General features: G+C 52.0%; 1 protein-coding gene across 5 annotated transcripts in view; it reads left to right on the top strand.

Annotated features, from left to right (window-relative positions):
- Positions 1 to 20,087, top strand: part of Arhgef2 (Rho/Rac guanine nucleotide exchange factor 2) — a 41,216-nt gene that overhangs the window by 8,993 nt on the left and 12,136 nt on the right. For 3 of the 5 annotated variants that reach the window (XM_027393140.2, XM_027393141.2, XM_027393143.1), the window contains 11 exons: positions 34 to 127; positions 13,085 to 13,229; positions 15,376 to 15,443; positions 15,754 to 15,817; positions 16,389 to 16,518; positions 16,736 to 16,845; positions 16,992 to 17,138; positions 17,937 to 18,187; positions 18,855 to 18,980; positions 19,477 to 19,594; positions 19,748 to 19,996. In XM_027393140.2, the coding sequence (XP_027248941.1) occupies positions 34 to 127; positions 13,085 to 13,229; positions 15,376 to 15,443; positions 15,754 to 15,817; positions 16,389 to 16,518; positions 16,736 to 16,845; positions 16,992 to 17,138; positions 17,937 to 18,187; positions 18,855 to 18,980; positions 19,477 to 19,594; positions 19,748 to 19,996 (1,502 nt within the window). Of the gene's footprint in view, positions 1 to 33; positions 128 to 5,017; positions 5,220 to 5,352; positions 5,498 to 13,084; positions 13,230 to 15,375; positions 15,444 to 15,753; positions 15,818 to 16,388; positions 16,519 to 16,735; positions 16,846 to 16,991; positions 17,139 to 17,936; positions 18,188 to 18,854; positions 18,981 to 19,476; positions 19,595 to 19,747; positions 19,997 to 20,087 lie in introns of those variants that run through there. The other 2 variants (XM_027393142.2, XM_027393144.2) reach the window with 2 other exon arrangements.

The raw sequence follows: 20,087 nt of genomic DNA, 5'->3' as shown, positions 1-20,087 counted from the left end.
TCTGCTCCTCACCTCTTTTCTATCTTTTTACAGTGGTAGCCAGCTGGAAGGGGACTCAGGGACCTGGGCAGGCTCCTCCCTGCGACGGACCTTCAGTTTCTTTTGGGGCATGACCGGCAAGGCCAAGGTAGGCATCAGCCTGGGGGTGGAGGCACAGATCTGCTATACTTCCTACTTCTCTCCCTCCCTGTCTCAGCAGGCCATCCCTTCCCAACTTTCTTGATGGAGACTCAGAGCCAGGGCTCTCATTTTAAGAGAACACATGCTGTACCTTCAAAGCTCTGAGTGTCCCAGTAAATCAGCTTTTCTCTGTTCTTGCCTTCTTCTGCTTAGCAGACAGCTGCTGCAGACAATGGAAGATGAAAAGGGCCCGGAGATGAGGAATGGCCTGGGCTCCCTCACTTTGGGCCACCCATAGCTAAGAGGTGGGCAGCAGAGATCTTGCCCACTGGACATAAGAATGATAATTACAGCAATGCCTTTCACTTATTCATAGAGGGTTAGAGTTTTCAAAGTGCATTTACACTCATAATTTTATGGGTGGATACAGCAACTGAAGGAGTTGAAATAAGACCACAGACAGAGTGGGAGCTGGGGAGATGTGTGATTATGTAGCACGTGTGTGGCCATGTGCCTTGGAATGCCAGGCTGTGAGGTGTCCTGCTCTTTCCTTTGTCATTATCTTTTGACTCTGGTGAAGCAGGAGGCTTTGGCTGCAAACTGAATTTTCCATTTGTTTCTTTTTAAACTTCTAGTTGTGTCGAAACAAGGTCTCGCTCTGTAGCTCAGATTCCCCTGGAATTCACTATGTGGCCCAGGTAGCCTCAATTGTGACTTCCCTCCGGTCTCAGCCTCCAGAGTGCTGAGATTCTAGATTTTAGGCATGAGACTTGACACATGGCCTTTTGTTTGTGTTTATTTATTTAATTTTGGAACAGGGTTTCATATAGGCCAGACTGGCCTTATATATATTTGACGATGACCTTGAACTCTTGATCCTTCCGCGTCTATCTCAAGTGCTGGGACTCCAGGAATGCACACCACAGCTAGCTGTGATGCTTCCTCCCTTCCTCCTTCCTTCTTGCCCTCTTCTCCTCCTCCTTTTTCTTCTCAGGCAATTACTCCCCTGCCAGCCTGGTTGGCCTTCATTATCCCTCCTCAAGCCTTCTGAGCGCTGGCATCACAGGCTCACCAGGCATTGGTGGTGCACGCCTTTAATTCCAGCACTCAGGAGGCAGAGGCAGAGGATCTCTGTGAGTTCGAGACCAGTCTGGTCTACAGAGCTAGTTCCAGGACAGCCTCTAAAGCCACAGAGAAACCCTGTCTCGGGGGGAAAAAAAAATCACTCCTCTTTTAGACTAGCATGCATGTGCTTTCCAGCCTGAGATTGCCTGTGATCACTAAGAGACACGTGAAGGAGATACCATTCTATTCATCTGGAAGAACCATGGATACCCCAGTCAGGTTGTTGCCACAGCAGCCAAGTGCAAAGCAGGGTTCTTCTGGGGGACAGACTCTGAGGGCAGGATTTCTTGATTTCATCAGGTGGGCAGGAAAGGTAGTGATATAAGCAAGTTCATTGCTAGGACCTTCCCAGAGAGGGAGTTGAGGATTGATGGAGACATGATATGGCATATCACAATCTTTTTTAAAAAATTTATTTATTATGCATACAACATTCTGCTTCCATGTATATCTGCATACCAGAAGAGGGCACCAGATCTCATATGGGATGGTTATGAGCTGGGAACTCAGAACCTCTGGAAGAGCAGTTGTTGCTCTTAACTTCTGAGCCATCTCCCTAGCCTGTATCACAATCTTTTTAAAAATATAGTTTACTTATTTCTATTTATGTGCATTAGTGTTTTGCCTACATGTGTGTCTGTGTGAGATTGTCAGATCTTGGGAGTTACAGACAATTGTTAGCTGTCATGTGGGTGCTGGGAATTGAACCCAGGTCCTCTGGAAGAGCAGTCAGTGCCTTTAACCACTGAACCATCTCTCCAGCCCCTGACATATCACAATCTTAAAGCCCATGGACACGGGGAAGGCAGGCAAGGTCAGGAATCAGATTGTAGAAGACAAAGCAAGAAGGAAGCCCTTTGGATCTGAATCCACCCCCCCACCCCCCCAGGACACAGGCTCTGGTCAGGCTGTCACACAGCATTTGCTCACCCTTGGCCTAGCAGCCTGGTAGGAGATTGAGTAACCTTTAAGAAGGGGAACCTGGGTCGGGACTCTGCAGCATGGACAGGGAACAAGAAGAGCCAGTGTAGGTCAATATACTGTTCTGCTCGTTGGCCTATCTTCACCAGAGTCTTCTCTGTGTCTTTCTCTTTGAAACCCCAGCCACCTTCTCCACACCCTCATTGAATGTGTGTGTCTACACCATGCTATCCCTGCCTCCCTTGTTTCCAGTTTGGGATGGAGAGGAGGAGGCAGCCTGTTCCTGCCCACTTGACTGGCATCCCACAGGTGGCCAAACACTTTTCTAGAGCTTATCATTTTCTAGAGCTTCTTAGAACTCTCTGGCAGAGATAAGTGATAGCGATACATTAATCACCATTTCACAGACAAGATAACCCAGAGGCTGGGTTACTTAGGATCCCTCAGTTTGTTTGAGGTGTAGCACTCGTTAAGAGGCTTCTGCCTCTCACTAAACCCAAAAACCTTCCCCCCACCAGCTCTTTCTGGGAAACCATTGTGGTCATGTATACCTTAGTCATGCCCAAGTCATGTCTAGGCCCAAAGTAATCAGAAGAAAGGCTGATTTGTGGACTGTGTGCACTTGGGTCTGGGCAGCCAGAGGCACTGTTGGCTTTTCTAATGGCCCTTTGGAAATCAGACCCTTCCTTCCTAGTGGTCAATTGGAATGGTACCTTCTTTTTTTTTTTTTTTCCCAAGTTAAATGAGCCAATGAGAGCATTGGATACTTTTAGATTCTAGCAGAAGTTTTTGATTTTATATACATAAAAACACCTTCTGAAAGATGTCGCTGGATAGGATTACATGGGGGCTGGAATGAAATGACTTGGGAAAGGAGAGGACACCCAGAAGGAAGGAAAACGTTCATTGTTCCAGAGGATACAGAAAACAAATGGAATCAGGCTGAAAACAGAAGCTCATTAAATACAGGTGGTTTTAAATAAGGCTTGATTTTCAGAGTGCAGAATTGGGAAGCAGTGAGAGCAGGTGGGGTGGACAGCAAGCTGAAGTTGGGGAAACATAGTAAAGGGCTGGGAGATTAGACCTTCTTCATGGACTTTATGTACTGACCAGCCCCTCAAAGAGTCTGGGGGTTAAATCCTAGATCCATAGCTTACTCAGGGTTTGGCTGACAACACTTTCTTTCTTTCTTTCCTTTTTTTTTTTTTTTTTTTTTTTTTGGTTTTTCCAGACAGGGTTTCTCTGTGGCTTTGGAGGTTGTCCTGGAACTAGCTCTTGTAGACCAGGCTGGTCTCAAACTCACAGAGATCCGTCTGCCTCTGCCTCCCGAGTGCTGAGATTAAAGGCCTGTGCCACCACCGGCCAGCATTTAGCTAGCTGTTTTTAAAGTTAGTACATTTGTCAGCCATGGCTTGTCACTTAAGGGAGGGCCAGTCTGGAGTCCCAGACCCAGTAGGTATGCAGGAGCTCTTCAGGCCTTCCTAGGTTTCCTTTAGAGGAACCAGAATTGGCCTGGGAAAGTCCATCCTGCTTCATCTAGCTAGCCTGGCGGGCATAGTTTGTTTGCTTTTTTTTTTTTTTTTTTTTTTTTCCTGGCTTTTACTATATAAGGATCCTAAGCAGGAGAATGGGTGCAGAAGGTGAGGGAGTTGATAGGCAGGGAATAGATAGGTCAGAGGAACAGAGGGGGAGTGGTGCAGGGGTGAGGAGCCCAACCAGCAGGGCTGGCAGTTGAGGCTGTGGAGCCCAAAATAGAGACAGAGGCTAAAACTGGCACCACAGAGTGCTGAGTTGGGCTGGAAACCTGCAGCCCAGCATCATCCTGTCCGGCTACTAAGACCAGGAAGTTAGCTATGGCCATGGGCGGGGTCTCATCCTGTCCCTCATTCCCATCCTACCATATACTTCTGGGAACTAGATTAGGCAGGATCCTGAAGTTTTTACAAAGTTTTGTCTCAAGAGGCTCTGGGTTTTACAGAGCAGTGGGAGACCTTGAAAGGTGGAAATGGAACAGACTGGAGAAAGAATTTCCCCAGCGGCAGGAAACTCAGGTTGACTCAAAGGGTCCAGAGAGATGAAAACCCACCCACACTCCTTAGCATGCTCCAAATACTTCCTGAGCAGGGCAGGTTGTGTCTAGTCTTTTGGGTCTAGTTGAATTTGCAATGGAGAGAACTATCAGGACACAAGGAAGAATTTCCTTAGCCAGCCTCAGGAAAGGTGGAGACTTCTCACTTCTCCTCTGTCACTGTAGTTGGCAGAGGTGGCGCTGGGAAGGATGGCCAGAGTGTGGTCCACAAGGCCCAGAGGTGTGAGAAGCTTGTGGGGGGAGGGAGTCAGGGGAGACCCTCTCCTGTAGATTCCTTGGCATTGGAAATGAGTCCTCTTCACTCTTGAGGGAGTGAAATCTACTGATCAAGCTTCTACTTCCCTTTTGATTTCCCGCTGCCTCCTGTCACACCAGTCCTAACCGTAAAAGAGATCTGTATACTCAATCTATTTGATGGGCCCAATAGCTAGTTACCCAACGGCCGGCCGACGAGGTAGGCGATAGAATCCTCCAACCTGGGGGTCTTTAAAGAGTGAAGTCACCCGGAATAGGTGTCAGTGTTTGGGTTTGGTTTTTTTTGGCGGAGGGGTGGAGAGGCGAGCTATGAGGCGGTCGCTGAGGTCAGAGCGGGTCCCTAAGCGCTAAAGGGAAGAGGCAAGAGGGAGCTTCGAACCTGTTCAAGGACTCCTGTCCTCCAGGCTGTAGCAACACACCCTGCGTCCCGTCCGGTGCGCGGGTACCCCGCCCTGCCTCTGCTCCGCCTCCCCCCTTCCTGAGCCCGGGCGAGGGAGGAGACTAGGGTTTGAGGAACTGGCGCTGGGTGCCGGGGCTAGGGGACTCAGACTTCCTGTCCCCAAGGCCGACGCGTGCGGCCGGACCCCTCCCCCGCCGGAGCTGGACGCCCGGGTCCGCCGCGTCCGACCGCGGCTCACGCTGGATTATGTCTCGGATCGAATCCCTGACGCGCGCGCGGATCGACCGGAGCAAGGAGCTGGCGACCAAGGTGGGCTGGCTCTGCGACCGAGCGCCCTGCCGACCTCCCGGCCTCCGCTGCGCGCCCCAGGTCCCCCCGCCCGCCCTGGGGAGCCGGAGTCCGCGCGCTGCGGCCGGACGGGGTGGGTGGGGCTGTGAGCGCGTGGGGAGGGGGCTGGAGGCCCGCGACGTGACCCGCGTCTCCAGCACCCGCGCAGCTTCCGTGCCGGGCTCTAGGAGAGCGGAGCTGGGTCTCCAGTGGTTCGGCGGGACCGAGTGCTTTGGGCCGCTCGGAAGAAAGTTGCTCTGGTAAGGGACCGAGCGGGAAAGGGGGCCGTGCGTGCCGGGCTCTTAGGGGCGACGCTTTTGGGTACCCTTCTCCGCGCCCCAGTCCCGCCTGGTTGCTCGCGGCGGTGCCCCCCAGCGTTGCCTCGGTCGTTTCCCCCTTTGTCCCCACCATCGGGGTGGAGGGGGCGGGAGGGGGTGGTTTCCCAGCTCCCTCCCCCACCTTCCCGCCCCTCCAAGACAAAAGTCAGCTCCTCCTCTTCTTGCCGATGGACTTTCCAGCTGTGATTCAGTTCTTGCCTGGGGTCAGGACGGCAAGCGACAGTCCATTTCCCCCGCCTGGCCAGGCCCACTCTCAGGTGAAGGCAGCTTGCCTTTGTGTAGCTGGGATGCCTTTCCCATCCTGAGCGTCGAGGTGCCTGGAACCCAGAGTAGTTCCCATCCTTATCTGTTCCATCAGCTTCCAGGCTCCTGGTTCTCCAGGCGCCTGGGCTGGCCCACTCCCCTCAGCCATATTTTGATTATCGCCTCGGGGCCCTTCATCTGTCATCTGGAATCTGGGTGTGTTTAATTTTCACCACACACTGCATCGCGACCTCTCCGCCACGCTTTTACAAGTGCCCTTTATTCCTGTCTTTGTATTCAGACCCACTTCCGAATGCCATGGCTTTCCATGCCTCAGTCTCCAGGAGTGGTGAAACCGAGGATTTGTAGACGAATGTGAAGCTGGGAGGGACCTGGTGCTGGCAGATGGGGCCTCGCGGTTCCTCAGGGCGCCTACATTATTAGGTTCTCAGAAGGGAAAGTCAGGAAGGGCTTTAATCTTAACCCCTGTCCTCACTGGGAGCTCAGTGGCCCTCCTGCAGCCAGCCAAGCAGATCATTTTGAGGCTGGGAAGCTACTCTGGGGATGGAAATCCCTCTCCTTCCTGGTTCCAGGCTTTAGCGACTTGTCTTAGTGCTGAATTGGGAGGCGGTCTGTGGGTTGGAGAGCCCAGGGGAAGCGTAGTTTGAGGGTTTTCTTAGGGTTTTGGGATGGGTCTGCTAACCGGAAGGAAAGCTAGCAGGACTGTGAGTCGCTCCAGGATGAGATGACTGAACTGTGAATAGTGGGGTGGCAGATTGGCTCTTAACAACCCCAGCCACCCCGCCAGGCCCCAGCTCCCAAAGTCTGTTTATTTTTTCAACCGTTTGAGCCAGACCCTGGAATAGAGCCAAAGGTGTGGGGGGGTGCTTTTTGAAAGCACGGAAATTTGGTTCCACCCTAAAAAGGAAAGCTATAGGGGAGCTTGAGGGGCAGACCTGTGAGGCTGTATGAAGACATTCTTTGGGGGCCTTTCCTTAGTCCAGACACCTGGTATCTCATGCCCTGTATTTTTTTTTTTTTTCTTCTTCTTCTTCTCTAACACGGTAAACTGGAATCCAGAAGCTGGTTCTTTTATCCTGTGACTAGCCATGGAGGAGGGATTGGGGAATCTGACTGGGACAGGGACCAGTGAGTGGTTGTGAGAGGGCAGGGGGAGCATGGGGAGGAGGGAGGTTGTCAGTTTAAGCTGGTCGGAAGGGGAGGGACACCTCCGGAAAGCTGTGGTTACCGAAGTGGGGGAGTTGGTTCTCAGCCAGCAAACCCTGGATCTCCCCCTCCCCCTCCCCAAGCGCACCAGCTGTCTCCTTTCTTTTTATACTGCGGTGGGAAGTAGAGGGGCCCACTGGAAATGAGATTATTTGAGGAACATGGTCTTCCCTGCTACCTGTGAGGGAGATGGATCAGGACGCAGATCTGCCCCCACCCCCATCTCTTCTTACTCTTAGGACATCTTCACAGAAGGAAGAATTTAAGCTCAACCTGCCCCTTTTCTGCTCCCGCAGGCATGGGATCTGTCCATACACCCTCCGAGCTTCCTTTTTTCTCTTCATTGTTTCTGTTCTTCCAGGCTGGCTCCTGTTCTCCACCCCCTCAGGTCCCTCTGCCCCACTTCCTACCTCTTCAAGCCTTAACGCTTGCTCTTTCCATCTTTAGACCCCTCATCTCCCCTCCCGATTTTCCTGAGCCCTAACCCCTAACCACCATCTTGGCCCTCAGAACAAAGCAGGGGCCAGAGATCAGAGCTCCAGGGATGGCTTTGGAGGCAGGAGCATCATGGGTTTTCCTGAACCCTGTGTGCGATGGGGAGAAAGGGCTGTCTTTGTTCTGAATACCAGAGAGGTGGCTGGCTTTGTGTGCCGGACCAGGAGGGCAGGGCTGGGGGAACTCAGGAGGAAACTACAATAGTTTGGGGGACTTGAGGAGTTGGGGTTCCTCTGAGAAGCTGGGGTTGGGGGCCATCCAAAGAGATTGTAGTGATGATGGGTGTCCAGGAAAGCACTGAGGGAGAAAAAGAAGCAAAGCTGGGCATAGGGAGGTGAAGCCTTGGAGAGGTCGCCTGGGGACTACAAGATGGTTGAAAAGTACCTAGGGAAACACCCAGGGGCACCAGAGAAGGTGCGGAACGGTCTGGTTTCTGTCCCACTGGCACTGGAACTGTAACATTGAATCAGAGCAGGGACAGGTCAGACTGTGATTCCCATGTTTGTGTTACCTATGTTTGGGGGTGTGTCTCTCCATCAGAGATGCTCAGGGATGCTCCTTGAAAATGAGTGCTTACCGGGATCTGTGGACATAAGTAGTTCCCGTTTTAAAGTTCAGCTTCTGTTTTGATGTAGGATGTAGGCGCTGAGTGGATTGGTCATAGTTTCTGGAACTGGTAGAGAAATGGCTGAGAAGTGCTGGCTAGACCCTTCTGGATTTGTTTGTGTCTCCTTGGGGAGGTGGGGGTAGGGCTGCAAGCAGCAGCTACCCCCTTCCAACTCAGCTGGCCTGCCCTGTGCCAGGAGGGCAGGGAGTCTGGCACAGCTATTGTTTGTCTGTACAAATGCCCGTCTGTCTGCGTCTGGCCTGGCAGGTGTGGCCGTGTGGGGAGCACGCTGGGGTCTAGAGTACCTGGGTCTTGGAGTCTCTAGCTGGATTTTATTGCCTATGGCTTAAGCGCCCCTTGTCTGCTTCACCAGTGTGCTGCTGCCCAGTCTCACTGTCCGGTGCTCTGCCACCCTTCATTAAGCAGGAATGTTCTAAGTGCCTTTGTGTGCTCGCTCAATGATCTCTCTCTTTTGTTTCTGGCTTCAGCTTTAGTGTCTACATTTGTCCATCTTCTCTCAGCCTCAATCTTCCATTAACTTCCCCAGAGCATCTGAAGGAGCAGGGTCTTGTGCAGACCATCTAAAGTCCTCCTCCTGGACTCAACCAGGAATCTTCTCTCTGCACTCCCCAGTCTCATAGATTTCCCCTTGTGGAATTGAAACCAAGTTTCTAAGTTCTGCACTGCTGAACAACAGCCCTTCCCTTCAGAACCAGTGACCCTATGTCTCCACTAACCAGGGCGGAGCCACGGGCTATTAGTCCTGGTGGACTCCTCCAAGAGCCCTCTGGCTGTGGAGTCTTGAGGAAGAGGCAGCTGCCGATTGACCACTGAGGTGATTGTAAATATCACACAGTTCTCGAAGAGGCCTGTGAGAACTCAGGCCTTGTGCGAGCAACTTTGACTCTGCAGCCACTGAGTAGCTTGGGAAGCCGAGTTTAGGTTTGCCTTTCCATGCATCATTGTTTTCTCTTAGCCTAGGGCGCAAGATGGAGAGAAACTGTCAGCACTCAGCACTGATGCTCCCTCCCCATAGCGGTGTGGAAGGGGTTTTGAGTTGGTGTTCTGTCCCATCCTCCCCACCCCCACCCCCAGAGGAAACCATCTGGGTCTCAGTCAGAGGAAATAGGAGAGTGGGCTTGGGAGTGCTCCAGGAGGAGGGAGAGGAAAGACAGGAAAGGAGGCTGAAGTTCCTAAGGTTCTCATAGGATATCCACAGATCAGGGCTGCTGCTGGAGACCCTGCTTGTTTTCCTCCATTTCCGAACACTTGTTGGGTACCTGCTGTACTTGAGGCTCTGTGCTAGTTATGGGTCTTAAGGATGAAGGTTGGCCTTGAACTCATGATCTTTCTGCCTCAACCTTCCACGTGCTGGAATTACAGGAGTATGCCACAACACCCAGCTCTGCTCACTTCTATATTCAGTTAATTCAACATGTGGCATTTTCCTGGATCATGTTAGCTATCAGGGAAGGCTTTCCGGATCTGTGGAGAAGCAGCAGCAGATCGGGCAGAGCTGGACAGTGGAGGATTGGGTCCAGCAGAAAGGGCTCTGAGCACTGGAGTGGGTGTTTGGACTGGGGAATGGCAGGTCTTTCTTGGCCCTGAGTGCTGGGATTGAACCCAGCGCTTCATGTCTACTGGGCCTTTAACCTGGAACAGCACTCCCTGTCCTTTTTAGAATTTTCCTGAGACAGAGTGTTGCTAAGTTGCCCAGGCTGTCTTTGAACTGTCCATCCTCCTATCTCAGTCTTCCAAGTAGCTGGCCTTCCAGATGTGTGTACCACCCCTAGGCCTTTTCCTGGTGGACACAGGCATGAAGGAGATAAGGGCTGTCCTGCTTGCTGTGTGTTAAATGGAAGAGAGTGAATCAACTCAGCCAATCCTCCCCCCCATTAGCAGTTCCCATGCCATTCCATTTTCCACAGCTTGAGCCTTGGGGCGGGCTCAGTGCAGCTATCTCTGGGACAATAGTGCTAGGCGGTGCCAGGGCAGCTTGCTGCTGGGCAGTGCCCGTGCTGGGATGTGCTGCTGTTGCTGCCACCGCCCGCTGCTTGAACACCTAGAACAGGGGCCACTTCAAGAGAGGGTGAGTGTTGGCAGGTGGAAGGTGGGGACCAGAGCTACTGGGGTCTGTATGGGCAGTGATGCCAAGGAGGAAAAGGGCTATGAGAGCCTTTTCCTGGCCCCAGTTCTTTCTCCCTTGGCCACTCCCAGCAGAATTGTCCAAGCAGGTAGTACAGAGAACCATGTGGAAAGAACCTATTGTAGCTTTAGAACGTATCTCTAAGCACACACTTCTTTTTTGGGAGTGACCTTGCCAGGCATGTTGTTCTATATACTGCTATTTTCATGTTTGCTCACATGCTTTTTTTTTTTTTTTTAAAGATTTTATTTATTTATTATGTATACAACATTCTGCTTCCATGTATATCTGCACACCAGAAGAGGGCACCAGATCTCATAACGGATGGTTGTGAGCCACCATGTGGTTGCTGGGAATTGAACCCAGGACCTCTGGAAGAGCAGTCGCCGCTCTTAATCTCTGCGCCATCTCTCCAGCCCCTCGCATGCTTGTTTTTAATTAAACTGTCATACATGCTCATACTTTTAGATCAGTGTCCTAGAGAAGACTGGGAGGGCAGAGAGACAGAGTGTATGGCGGCGGTGGGAAGATATTTAGACTTGGCCTTTGAAGTTCCACAAGGTGAATTTGAGGTGACTTTGATCGAAAAACAATCCAATTCCCACAAGACGGCTGGAGAGTAGACCAATGGAACACTTTTCTAGTGATTCAGGCAGGTAGAGGAAGCTGAAGTGTCTGAGACTAGAGTCTGAGGGAGGGGTGTCCCTTAGGAGAGGAGGGGTCAGCTGCAGGGAAGGGGTGGGAGGCCCTGTGCCATAGGGGAGAAGTAGTTGCATGAGGTGGAGGCATGGAGGCAGAGTGCCTGAGCCAAAGATGGAGAGAAGAGCAAGGCAGGGAGAGAAGAGACAGGCAGAATAAGGAGAGAAGTCCTGGCCTGGTGGGGCATGTCTGTAAGTCCAATACTTGCATGGCTGAGGCTGGAGGAGTGCCCTTAGTTCAAGGCCAGACAGGGTTACATAGTGAAACCCTAACTCAAACAAACCAGTAGAGTAGGGGAAGGGAAAAATGAATGGTGGAGGTGGAGAGGAAGCATGAGGAGGAACGGTAAGGGAATGACCTCCAGACCACTGCCCTCTGTCACCCTTAGGTCACCCTAATTGAGGGCCAAGACAGAAGGATCTTGGTCCAGGATACCTCAAGACCTAGGGCACTGTGGCCCGTCGCTCTCTGGCCCCCACACTGCTGACTCAGCATCTCCACACTTCCCCTTTTCCCCGTCCTCCCCCACTCTGGCTGCCAGTGTGGTTAGTGGTGTAGGCAGGACTGGTCTTCCAGGCCCAGGCTAAATGTTTTTTTCACCAAATTATGATTCTCTGTCCTAGGGTCCCAGCCAGTGTCCTCAATGCTCAGTCTCAGCCACCTGCACTGTGTCCTTGTCCTCCAGCTTCTTTAATTACATTAATTAGCTGATTAATTTAGGCACCAGGTCTCACTATAAAGCCCTGACTAGCTTGGAATTTGCTATGTATGCCTCAAATTCAGAGATACTTGTGCCTTTCCTCCTGAGTGCTGGGATTAAAGCCATGCCCCACTGTACCAGCTGTCCTGCCCTTTCTATTTACTGGTTATGTGCCATGATGTGACTGTGGGTGTCAGCTCAGTTCTTCCACTGTGTGGGGCCTGGGCATTGAATTGGGTCATCAAGTGTGGCAACAAGTGCCTTTGCTTTGGTGTGCCCTCTTCTAACCTGTTTGTTTTGGTGGTGGTGTTTTTGAGATTGGGCCTCATATCATCCCTATCACTATATAGGAAAGGATGTCCTTGAACTCCCAAGCTTTCTGCCTCCATTTCCTAAGTGCTGTGTATGTGTGTTGTTGTGTTTTTCTAAGACAGTTGTTCTATAGCCCAGGCTTGCTTCAATATTCCTGTCTTAGTAGTCTCCCGAGTGTAGGAATTCACAGGCATGAGCTACCACAGCCAGTGTTGCCTTTTTACCTTTTTCTGGGTCTTGGAAAAGTCAGGGGTTGGGGAGGAACTGAAAAGGATGTCAAGGACTCTTGCTGAAGCTGGAGGAAGTGGGAGAAAGCTTAAAGGCAAAGGCATGCCTTGGGGACAAGAAGTGACACAACGGTGCTGTAATCCCAGCATTGACTGAGCAGTGGAGACCATAATATCCGGAGTTCAAGGGTATTCTTGGCTACTTCAGCTCCCCGCCCCCACCTTGCCCGAGAAGGATCTTTTGGACTTTGACTGAGTATAAGTAGAACAGTTAGAGGTTTGGGGTCCTGACCTCTGAGTTGGGGGTGGCTGAAGATGCATTCTGTCCCCCAGCCAATCTAATAAGGGGATCTCCTGCTTTCCCATCCCCGTTCCCCCATGACTGCTTCAAAGACAGCAGCTCCAACACCGTTGTCATGGTTATGAGAGGAGCTAACTCCCATAGATTGGAAAGCGCTGGTGAGCTGGCACCCTCTGCTTCGCTGGTCCTCCCCTCCTCTCTGCGCATCATCCCCCAGCACAGAGAAAGCTTTACAGCAGCCGGGGGCGAGCAGAACTAAGCCTGGGAGGTAGAGTGAGGACGCAGAGATTTAGAGCTAGGGAGATGAGTGGCAACAGGAGGCAGCCCAGTCGCCGGGGTCAGGTAGGTCAGAGGCCTAGGAACCTTAGGGACTGACTGCTCCAGGGCCTGGTCATGCCAGGACAGCCATCTCTGACACCCGTGCATGACAGGTTATGCTCTAGTAATTGGTGTCATTCCATCCTCTATAGGCAGGCATTTCAGCTTTTTTCTCTGAAAGCCAGGTACTTAGGCATCTTCTAGCCTCACTGACATCTTTCAACCTTTCCACAGGCCCGGGAAAAAGAGAAGATGAAGGAAGCCAAGGATGCTCGCTATACCAACGGCCACCTCTTTACCACCATCTCAGTCTCGGGCATGACTATGTGCTATGCCTGTAATAAGAGCATCACAGCCAAGGAAGCCCTCATCTGCCCAAGTAAGTTGTTTGGTCACCATCAGCCCTAGTCCTTCCATCTGTCCTTTCCATTCTGGATCCTTAAAAGGGACTCTACTTTCTGGGCCCCAGCTGGGCTCAAGTCCATGCTCAGGTGGTTTGTCCCTTGCTGTCTTTCCTCACACTGGGTGGCGGCTATTGGAATGTGGCATACACCCCGGTCTCTTGGGTGTGGGTTGACAGAGGCTGGGATTGCTCTCCTTCCAGCTGTCGCTTGCTGGGTATCCCCCTTGCCCTCTGAACAGCTGTTGACAGTTAGGGGAACTGCCTGGAGAAGGAGCGGGAGTGTGTGCTTGAGCCAGGGTGGGAGGAGAGCTGCCGGCCTTGCAGCTGCCTCTGCCCATCTTCCTAGGCCTCACTGGACATTTTAGACTTCAGGATCCCTTTGCCCCTGCCTTTCTGTTGCTTGTGGGTGGAATCCGAAGTCTGTGATGATTCAAGGACAAGATGGAATTAGGCCTTATCTATTTCTTTATTGCAGCAGAGACCTGTATGATGGAGGGAAGGACTCAAAATTCCGAATCTTTCCCATATCCAACCTTTAACCTGTCCCATGGTGGCCCTGTACTGAAGGAACATAAAAGAGGAATTGCTGCCTCCTTAGGGTATCAGTGCAGAGGGCTCCAGCTCTGCCCTGCCCCCTCTCCAACCCCCATGACTCCGACTCCCTCTGAGTAGAATGGGAATGTTGTAGCCTGACACTGACCAGAACAACCCGGCTCAAGCCTCCAGATCCCTTTATGACTTTGGGAAGGAACCTCAGAAGGAACTAATGGGGCCCTGTCTCCCTGCTTCTTTACCACTTGATTTAGAGCTAAAAGGACAAGGAGGTATCCCCAATCTAGATCCCTCTAGAGACCTGACAAAATACTCAATCCGGAAGCTGTTGCCAGGGGAACTGGGGAGGTGGGTAGCACTATTTTGAGAGCAGGTGGAAAGCGGAGGTTTGATCCAGAGACACTAGGTGTTGGGGGTGGGAGAAGGGAGCTCCAAGGGGTGGGCACTGCCACAGCCCTGCTCTGCCGTCCCCTTCTGCTCCACCCTGTGCGCCTTGTATTTGTGGAAGTGAGCGTGGTGCTGGGCATTGTCTGCAGTGCTAGCAGAGTTTCCTGTGGTGTTTGGGGTGTGAGGGGGGAGCTGAAGAGCTGAAGGCATGTCAGGAAGGGGACAGCCGCGGTCCTGAGCCTAGGCTCTGCTTTTTCCTTTCCTACTTCATGGAGAGGTGGGGTGGGGGATGGGCAGAAGCAGATGGAGTGTGGGAGCTGTAGTTTGTTAGTGGGGGACAAGAACTTCCCAGGCCTAGAAGGGAGAAAGCAGCCTGAAGGGAGTCAATGCAGAAGACTGCTTCCCTGGGAAAGGGAAGGGCCCCTGCATCCAGGCTTTGAAGCAATGAGCAGAAGCCATCTAGCATATATGTGAAAGAGTATGCCTTTTGGCGCGCGCGTGCGCGCGCGCGCGTGTGTGTGTGTGTGTGTGTGTGTGTGTGTGTGTGGTGGGGGGGTTGTTTTGGAGCTTGATTTGTAGACCAGGCTGGTCTCGAACTCACAAAGATCCGCCTGCCTCTGCCTCCCAAGTTCTGGGATTAAAGGCATGCACCACCACCACCTGGCAAGAGCTTGGTTTTGGATTCAGGCACATCTAAGTTTAGTTCTTGGCTTTCCACCAGCTGGGTGACCTAGGCTAGCAAATAATATCCAGACCAAATTCCTTATCTGTGAAGTGGGGCTGTTGAGTGAAATGAGTAGGGAGCTTTCCCAGGGCTAAGGGGCATCTGGCTCTCTCTGCCACTGTCTGGTCTTGGGAGTCCCCATGTTCATCTGCCAGTGTCATCTCCTTTATGCCTTCAGCTCTTCTCAAGCAGCAGACACCTTCTTCCCTCTGGTCCCCTCAGGCCATAGGATTGTTCAACCTTCTGGATTGCCCACATCAGACCTCTCTCACTTCCATTCCTGCTTGAAGGATGAGGGAGGCAGGGGAGGGATTGGTATGTGATAATGGCCAACAATTCTGGGAAGCTGGGAGAGTGTCTGCAGAGTGTATGGCCTAGGAAGTTGGGTGTTTACATGTGGGTGTGTCCCCTCCTGTGCCACCCAGCCCTCCCTTCACCCTCTCTACCCCACCCTCCCAGCCTGCAATGTGACTATCCACAACCGCTGTAAAGACACCCTGGCCAACTGTACCAAGGTCAAGCAGAAGGTGAGAGGGCAGGGTGGGCAGAGGGCTGGGGGAGAGGGCAGTGAGTGCAATACCCGTCTACCTGTCCCGTCACTCCCTACCCTGTGTCCCTCTCCTTGCCATGGGGCGGCCCTGACCTGCCACCTTAGGCCACAGGCCTACTGTAAACATAGCCCCGCCACGCTAGTTTACCTACCTCTATGCCCTTAACTGCAGTGTTAGCTTTCTCCCAAGAGGGCAGCTGCTAGGCCCTGGCTTGTCCTGGGTGTGTATGGGGGTAGCCTTTGGGTGACAGCTGTTCTTGGTGTCTCTTTTGCTCTGTGTCTCACAGCAACAGAAAGCTGCTCTACTGAAGAACAATACTGCCTTGCAGTCTGTTTCTCTTCGAAGTAAGAGTGAGTAATGGGAAGTCCCCGTGAGCCACAGGACCACCATGCTCCTGAGCTCATGGGCTCTGCTGCCCCCATGAGGTCATACCCAGACACAGACAGCTCCTTTTAAATGGAAGTGTCTTAGGTGGGGGTGGCATAAGGATGGTCCTTATGGGGTTTCTATCAAGACAGACAAGTCCAAATAGGGATGAGGGACAAGGATGACTGGTTACTTGAGCCTTGAACATCCTGTTATTATTGTCACTTACCTACACTTCATATCTGTGGCAAGTGTCAAGTGTCCAAGTTCCTTCTCACCAGTTTGGGTCACTCCAAGCCAGCCTTACCATTCTGGCCTTCAGTTTGCTCATAGGCTTGTCTGGGGTTGAAGAACATGTAAGAATAGGCTCTGAATTCATGCTGACGGGTTGTACAGTGGACAGTGATATTGTCTTGATTGGTTTTGCCAACTTTCTCTGACTCTAAAAGAGTGGAGGACAGGCCAGGATAGTTCACCTTAGTTCCACTCGAGGAGCTTGGGAGAGCAAAGGGCTGAGGAATTCAATTTTTTCCTGCTTGGTCTTCTTCCTTACAGCAACCACCAGAGAGCGGCCAACCTCTGCTATCTACCCTTCTGATAGCTTCCGGCAGTCCCTACTAGGTGCTCGGCGTGGCCGCTCCTCTTTGTCTTTGGCCAAGAGTGTTTCTACCACCAACATTGCTGGGTGAGCTTATGTTTGGGGACGAGGAGGTGCGGCAGGAGAGAGTACAAAGCCCACGAGAGCACCACTCCTTTCCCTAAATTCAGAACTGGAGCCAGATATGTGAAAGATAAGTTCAAACACAGAGTAGCTATCCTCAGGGGCTCAACCTTGGGTAATGACCTGGGAAGGGACCTCCTGCCCAAGTGGGGGTGATGTAGACGGCCTCCACTTCCTTCAGACATTTCAATGATGAGTCTCCCCTGGGGCTGCGTCGGATCCTCTCCCAGTCCACAGACTCCCTCAACATGCGGAACCGAACCCTGTCTGTGGAATCCCTTATTGATGAAGGTGAGCAGACGCAGCATGGAGGAGAGGAGTATTGGCATGGCTGGTGTGAGAAGCCTGGGAATGGGAGGGAGGGAGAGGATCCAGCGAAGGGCCCAGGTCTGGAGAGGAGAGCTGCCCTCTGAGGTGCCGCCTGCACTGATATCCAGGTGCAGAGGTGATCTACAATGAACTGATGAGTGACTTTGAGATGGATGAGAAGGACTTTGCGGCAGATTCGTGGAGCCTTGCCGTGGACAGCAGCTTCCTTCAGCAGCATAAAAAGGAGGTGATGAAGCAGCAAGATGTCATCTATGGTAAGCCAGGGACACTCTCCTTTCACCAGATGCCGCTTACCTGCGTCTTTCCTCTGCCACCCACCTGTCAGGACACGCTCTTCCTGTCCTTGGCCTCATGTCCCCGGCTGGCACCAGGTTTGCCCTGTGCATCTCCTTGATGCTGTTAGGCTTTTTTAAATTTTATATTTCTTAGAGAAGAGTCTCACTGTGTAGGCCAACCTGGTCTCAAACTCTCAGTCCTGCCTTAGCCTCCTGAGTTCTGGGATTGCAGGCACACACCAGTATACCCAGCTCCCAAGGCCCCACTGGGTCCTCAGCCTTCACTCTGCCTCTCCCACGCCCAGCATGCTCGGAACCGGGAAACCTACATACCTAACACACATGACTTTTTTTTTTTTTTTTTCTTCAAGTCTTTTTTTTTTTTATTATTTTTTATTAATTCAAGTTAGGGAACAAGCTTGTTTCACATGTAAGTCCCTTCTCCCTCTCCCTCCCCTCACTCCCATCCCTCCTCCCCGACCCCCCACCTACCCTCTACCCCATCCACCCACCACTCCCCAGGCAGGGTAGGGCCCTTAACAGGGGCTCTGCAAAGTCCACCAAGTCTTTCTGTGCTGGGCCTGGGCCCTTCCACACATGACTCTTGCCCTCAAATAGTTTACAGCTGGAAATGACAAGGCATAGAGATAAATGCGAACTCAAAAATGATCTTAAGATGACAGCGATGTTAAGTATTAACTTAGAAGAGACTCACCTAGGGCATCATGAATTGTGTCCAAGTTAGAGTACGGGGACAAATGTCCCTTTGTCTCATAGAGCTGATCCAGACAGAACTGCACCATGTGAGAACACTGAAGATCATGACCCGCCTCTTTCGCACCGGCATGCTAGAAGAGTTGCAGGTGGAGCCTGGAGTAGTCCAGGGCATGTTCCCCTGTGTGGATGAGCTCAGTGACATTCACACACGCTTCCTCAGTCAGCTGTTGGAGCGACGGCGCCAGGCCCTATGTCCAGGCAGCACCCGGAACTTTGTCATCCATCGTTTGGGTGACTTGCTCATCAGCCAGGTAGGAAAAGGCAAGACTCCTGGATGATGTTTGTAGGAGTCAGGACACAAGAAAGCATTTTATGTTTTGAGACAGGATCTTATGTAGCTCCGGCTGTCTGGGAACTCACTATGTAGACCAGGCTGGCCTCCAGCTCACAGACATCCACCTGCCTCCGCTTTCTAAGTGCTGGGATTAAAGCTGCACACTTCCAAACATGGCTTTTTCTTTTTTCTTTTGGTTTTTCGAGGCAGGGTTTCTCTGTGACTTTGGAGGCTATCCTGGAACTTGCTCTTGTAGACCAGGCTCGTCTTCGAACTCACAGAGATCCGCCTGCCTCTGCCTCCCGAGGGCTGAAATTAAAGGCCTGCGCTGACACCACTGCCAGGCTCATACATGGCTTTTTCATGAAGAAAAATTATGCGTGCACGAGTGTGTGTGTGTGTGAGCATGCATGCACATGAGCATGTGCAGGTCAGAGGGCAATTCTGGGAGTTGGTTCTTTCCTACCAGCTTGTTGGCCAAAGAGTGATCAGTTCTTACCTTCAACCAAATTCTGGTGGCAGGAAGGGAAGCTGGGGAGAACTGCAGAAGAGGAAGCTGTCTAGCAGGAGGCCAGAGGTGTGCTGAGGGGTGAGGTGTGGCTCTGCAGGAAATGCTGACCTGGTCTTGCTGTCCTGACTTCTAGTTCTCAGGTTCCAATGCGGAGCAGATGCGCAAGACCTACTCAGAGTTCTGCAGCCGCCACAACAAGGCCTTAAAGCTCTATAAGGAGCTGTACGCTCGAGACAAACGCTTCCAGCAGTTCATCCGGGTAAGCAAGCCTCTCCAAGCCCAGGCTCAGCCTTCTCATGGCTCAAACCTCGCCTATCCCCAGAGTAGTATATGCCCTCTGTACATGCATAGAGGGCAGGCACTCGAACACACTCGTGGACCCTGTGTGCTCTTAGAGATCTCTTTGATTTTTTTGAGGCAGGGTCTCATTATATAGCCCTGGCTGTCCTGGAGCTCACTATGTAAGCCACACTGACCTCAAACTCACAGAGATCCACCTGCCTCTGCCTTCTATGAACCGTGCCCAACTCACTCTTAGATCTTGTCAATAGCCACCCTTTACTGGGCAAGATGATATTGGACTTGTTTTCATGTCCGTATTGATTTGGTCATTATCACAGACCTGTGACATTCTCTTTCCAATTTCCCAGAAGCTGTTTACCCAGGCCAACATGGGGCAGATGCCAGGGTGAGCCAGCTTCAGATCTTGGGCTCCCAGTCTTTCTGTCCCCTTAGTCTTTTATCTTCCCTTACAGAAAGTGACCCGCTCAGCTGTGTTGAAGCGACATGGGGTTCAGGAATGTATTCTTCTGGTGACTCAGCGGATCACCAAATATCCAGTGCTCATCAACCGGATCCTGCAGCATTCCCACGGTGAGGAAGAAAGAGCATGGAGGGCAGGGCCTGCCTGGGGACATCCAAGGGAAGCAGTGGGGCTGGGTGGGGACCCCTCAGCAGTCTCAGGTAGAATTGGGTTGTATGGCACCAATTAAACCTTCTCTTGTGCTGGACCTCTGGTGTCACCAGGGATTGAGGAAGAGTCCCAAGACCTGACAACAGCACTAGGGCTAGTGAAGGAGCTGCTGTCCAATGTGGACCAAGACGTGCACGAGCTGGAGAAAGGGGCCCGCCTGCAGGAGATCTACAACCGGATGGACCCTCGGGCTCAGACCCCTGTGCCTGGCAAGGGCCCATTTGGCCGAGAGGAGCTTCTGCGGCGAAAACTTATCCACGATGGCTGCCTGCTCTGGAAGACAGCCACAGGTCGTTTCAAAGGTCAGTGGCCCCCTTGGCAGACTTGATAAGTCATAGTTAGATAATCTGAATGGAATTAGCTGCCATCCTTTGGAACTATTTTTACACCCTT

The sequence above is a fragment of the Cricetulus griseus genome (assembly GCF_003668045.3).
Source record: "Cricetulus griseus strain 17A/GY chromosome 1 unlocalized genomic scaffold, alternate assembly CriGri-PICRH-1.0 chr1_0, whole genome shotgun sequence".
Classification (NCBI taxonomy): Eukaryota; Metazoa; Chordata; class Mammalia; order Rodentia; family Cricetidae; genus Cricetulus; species Cricetulus griseus.
This window is presented reverse-complemented; position numbering and strand designations above follow the sequence as displayed.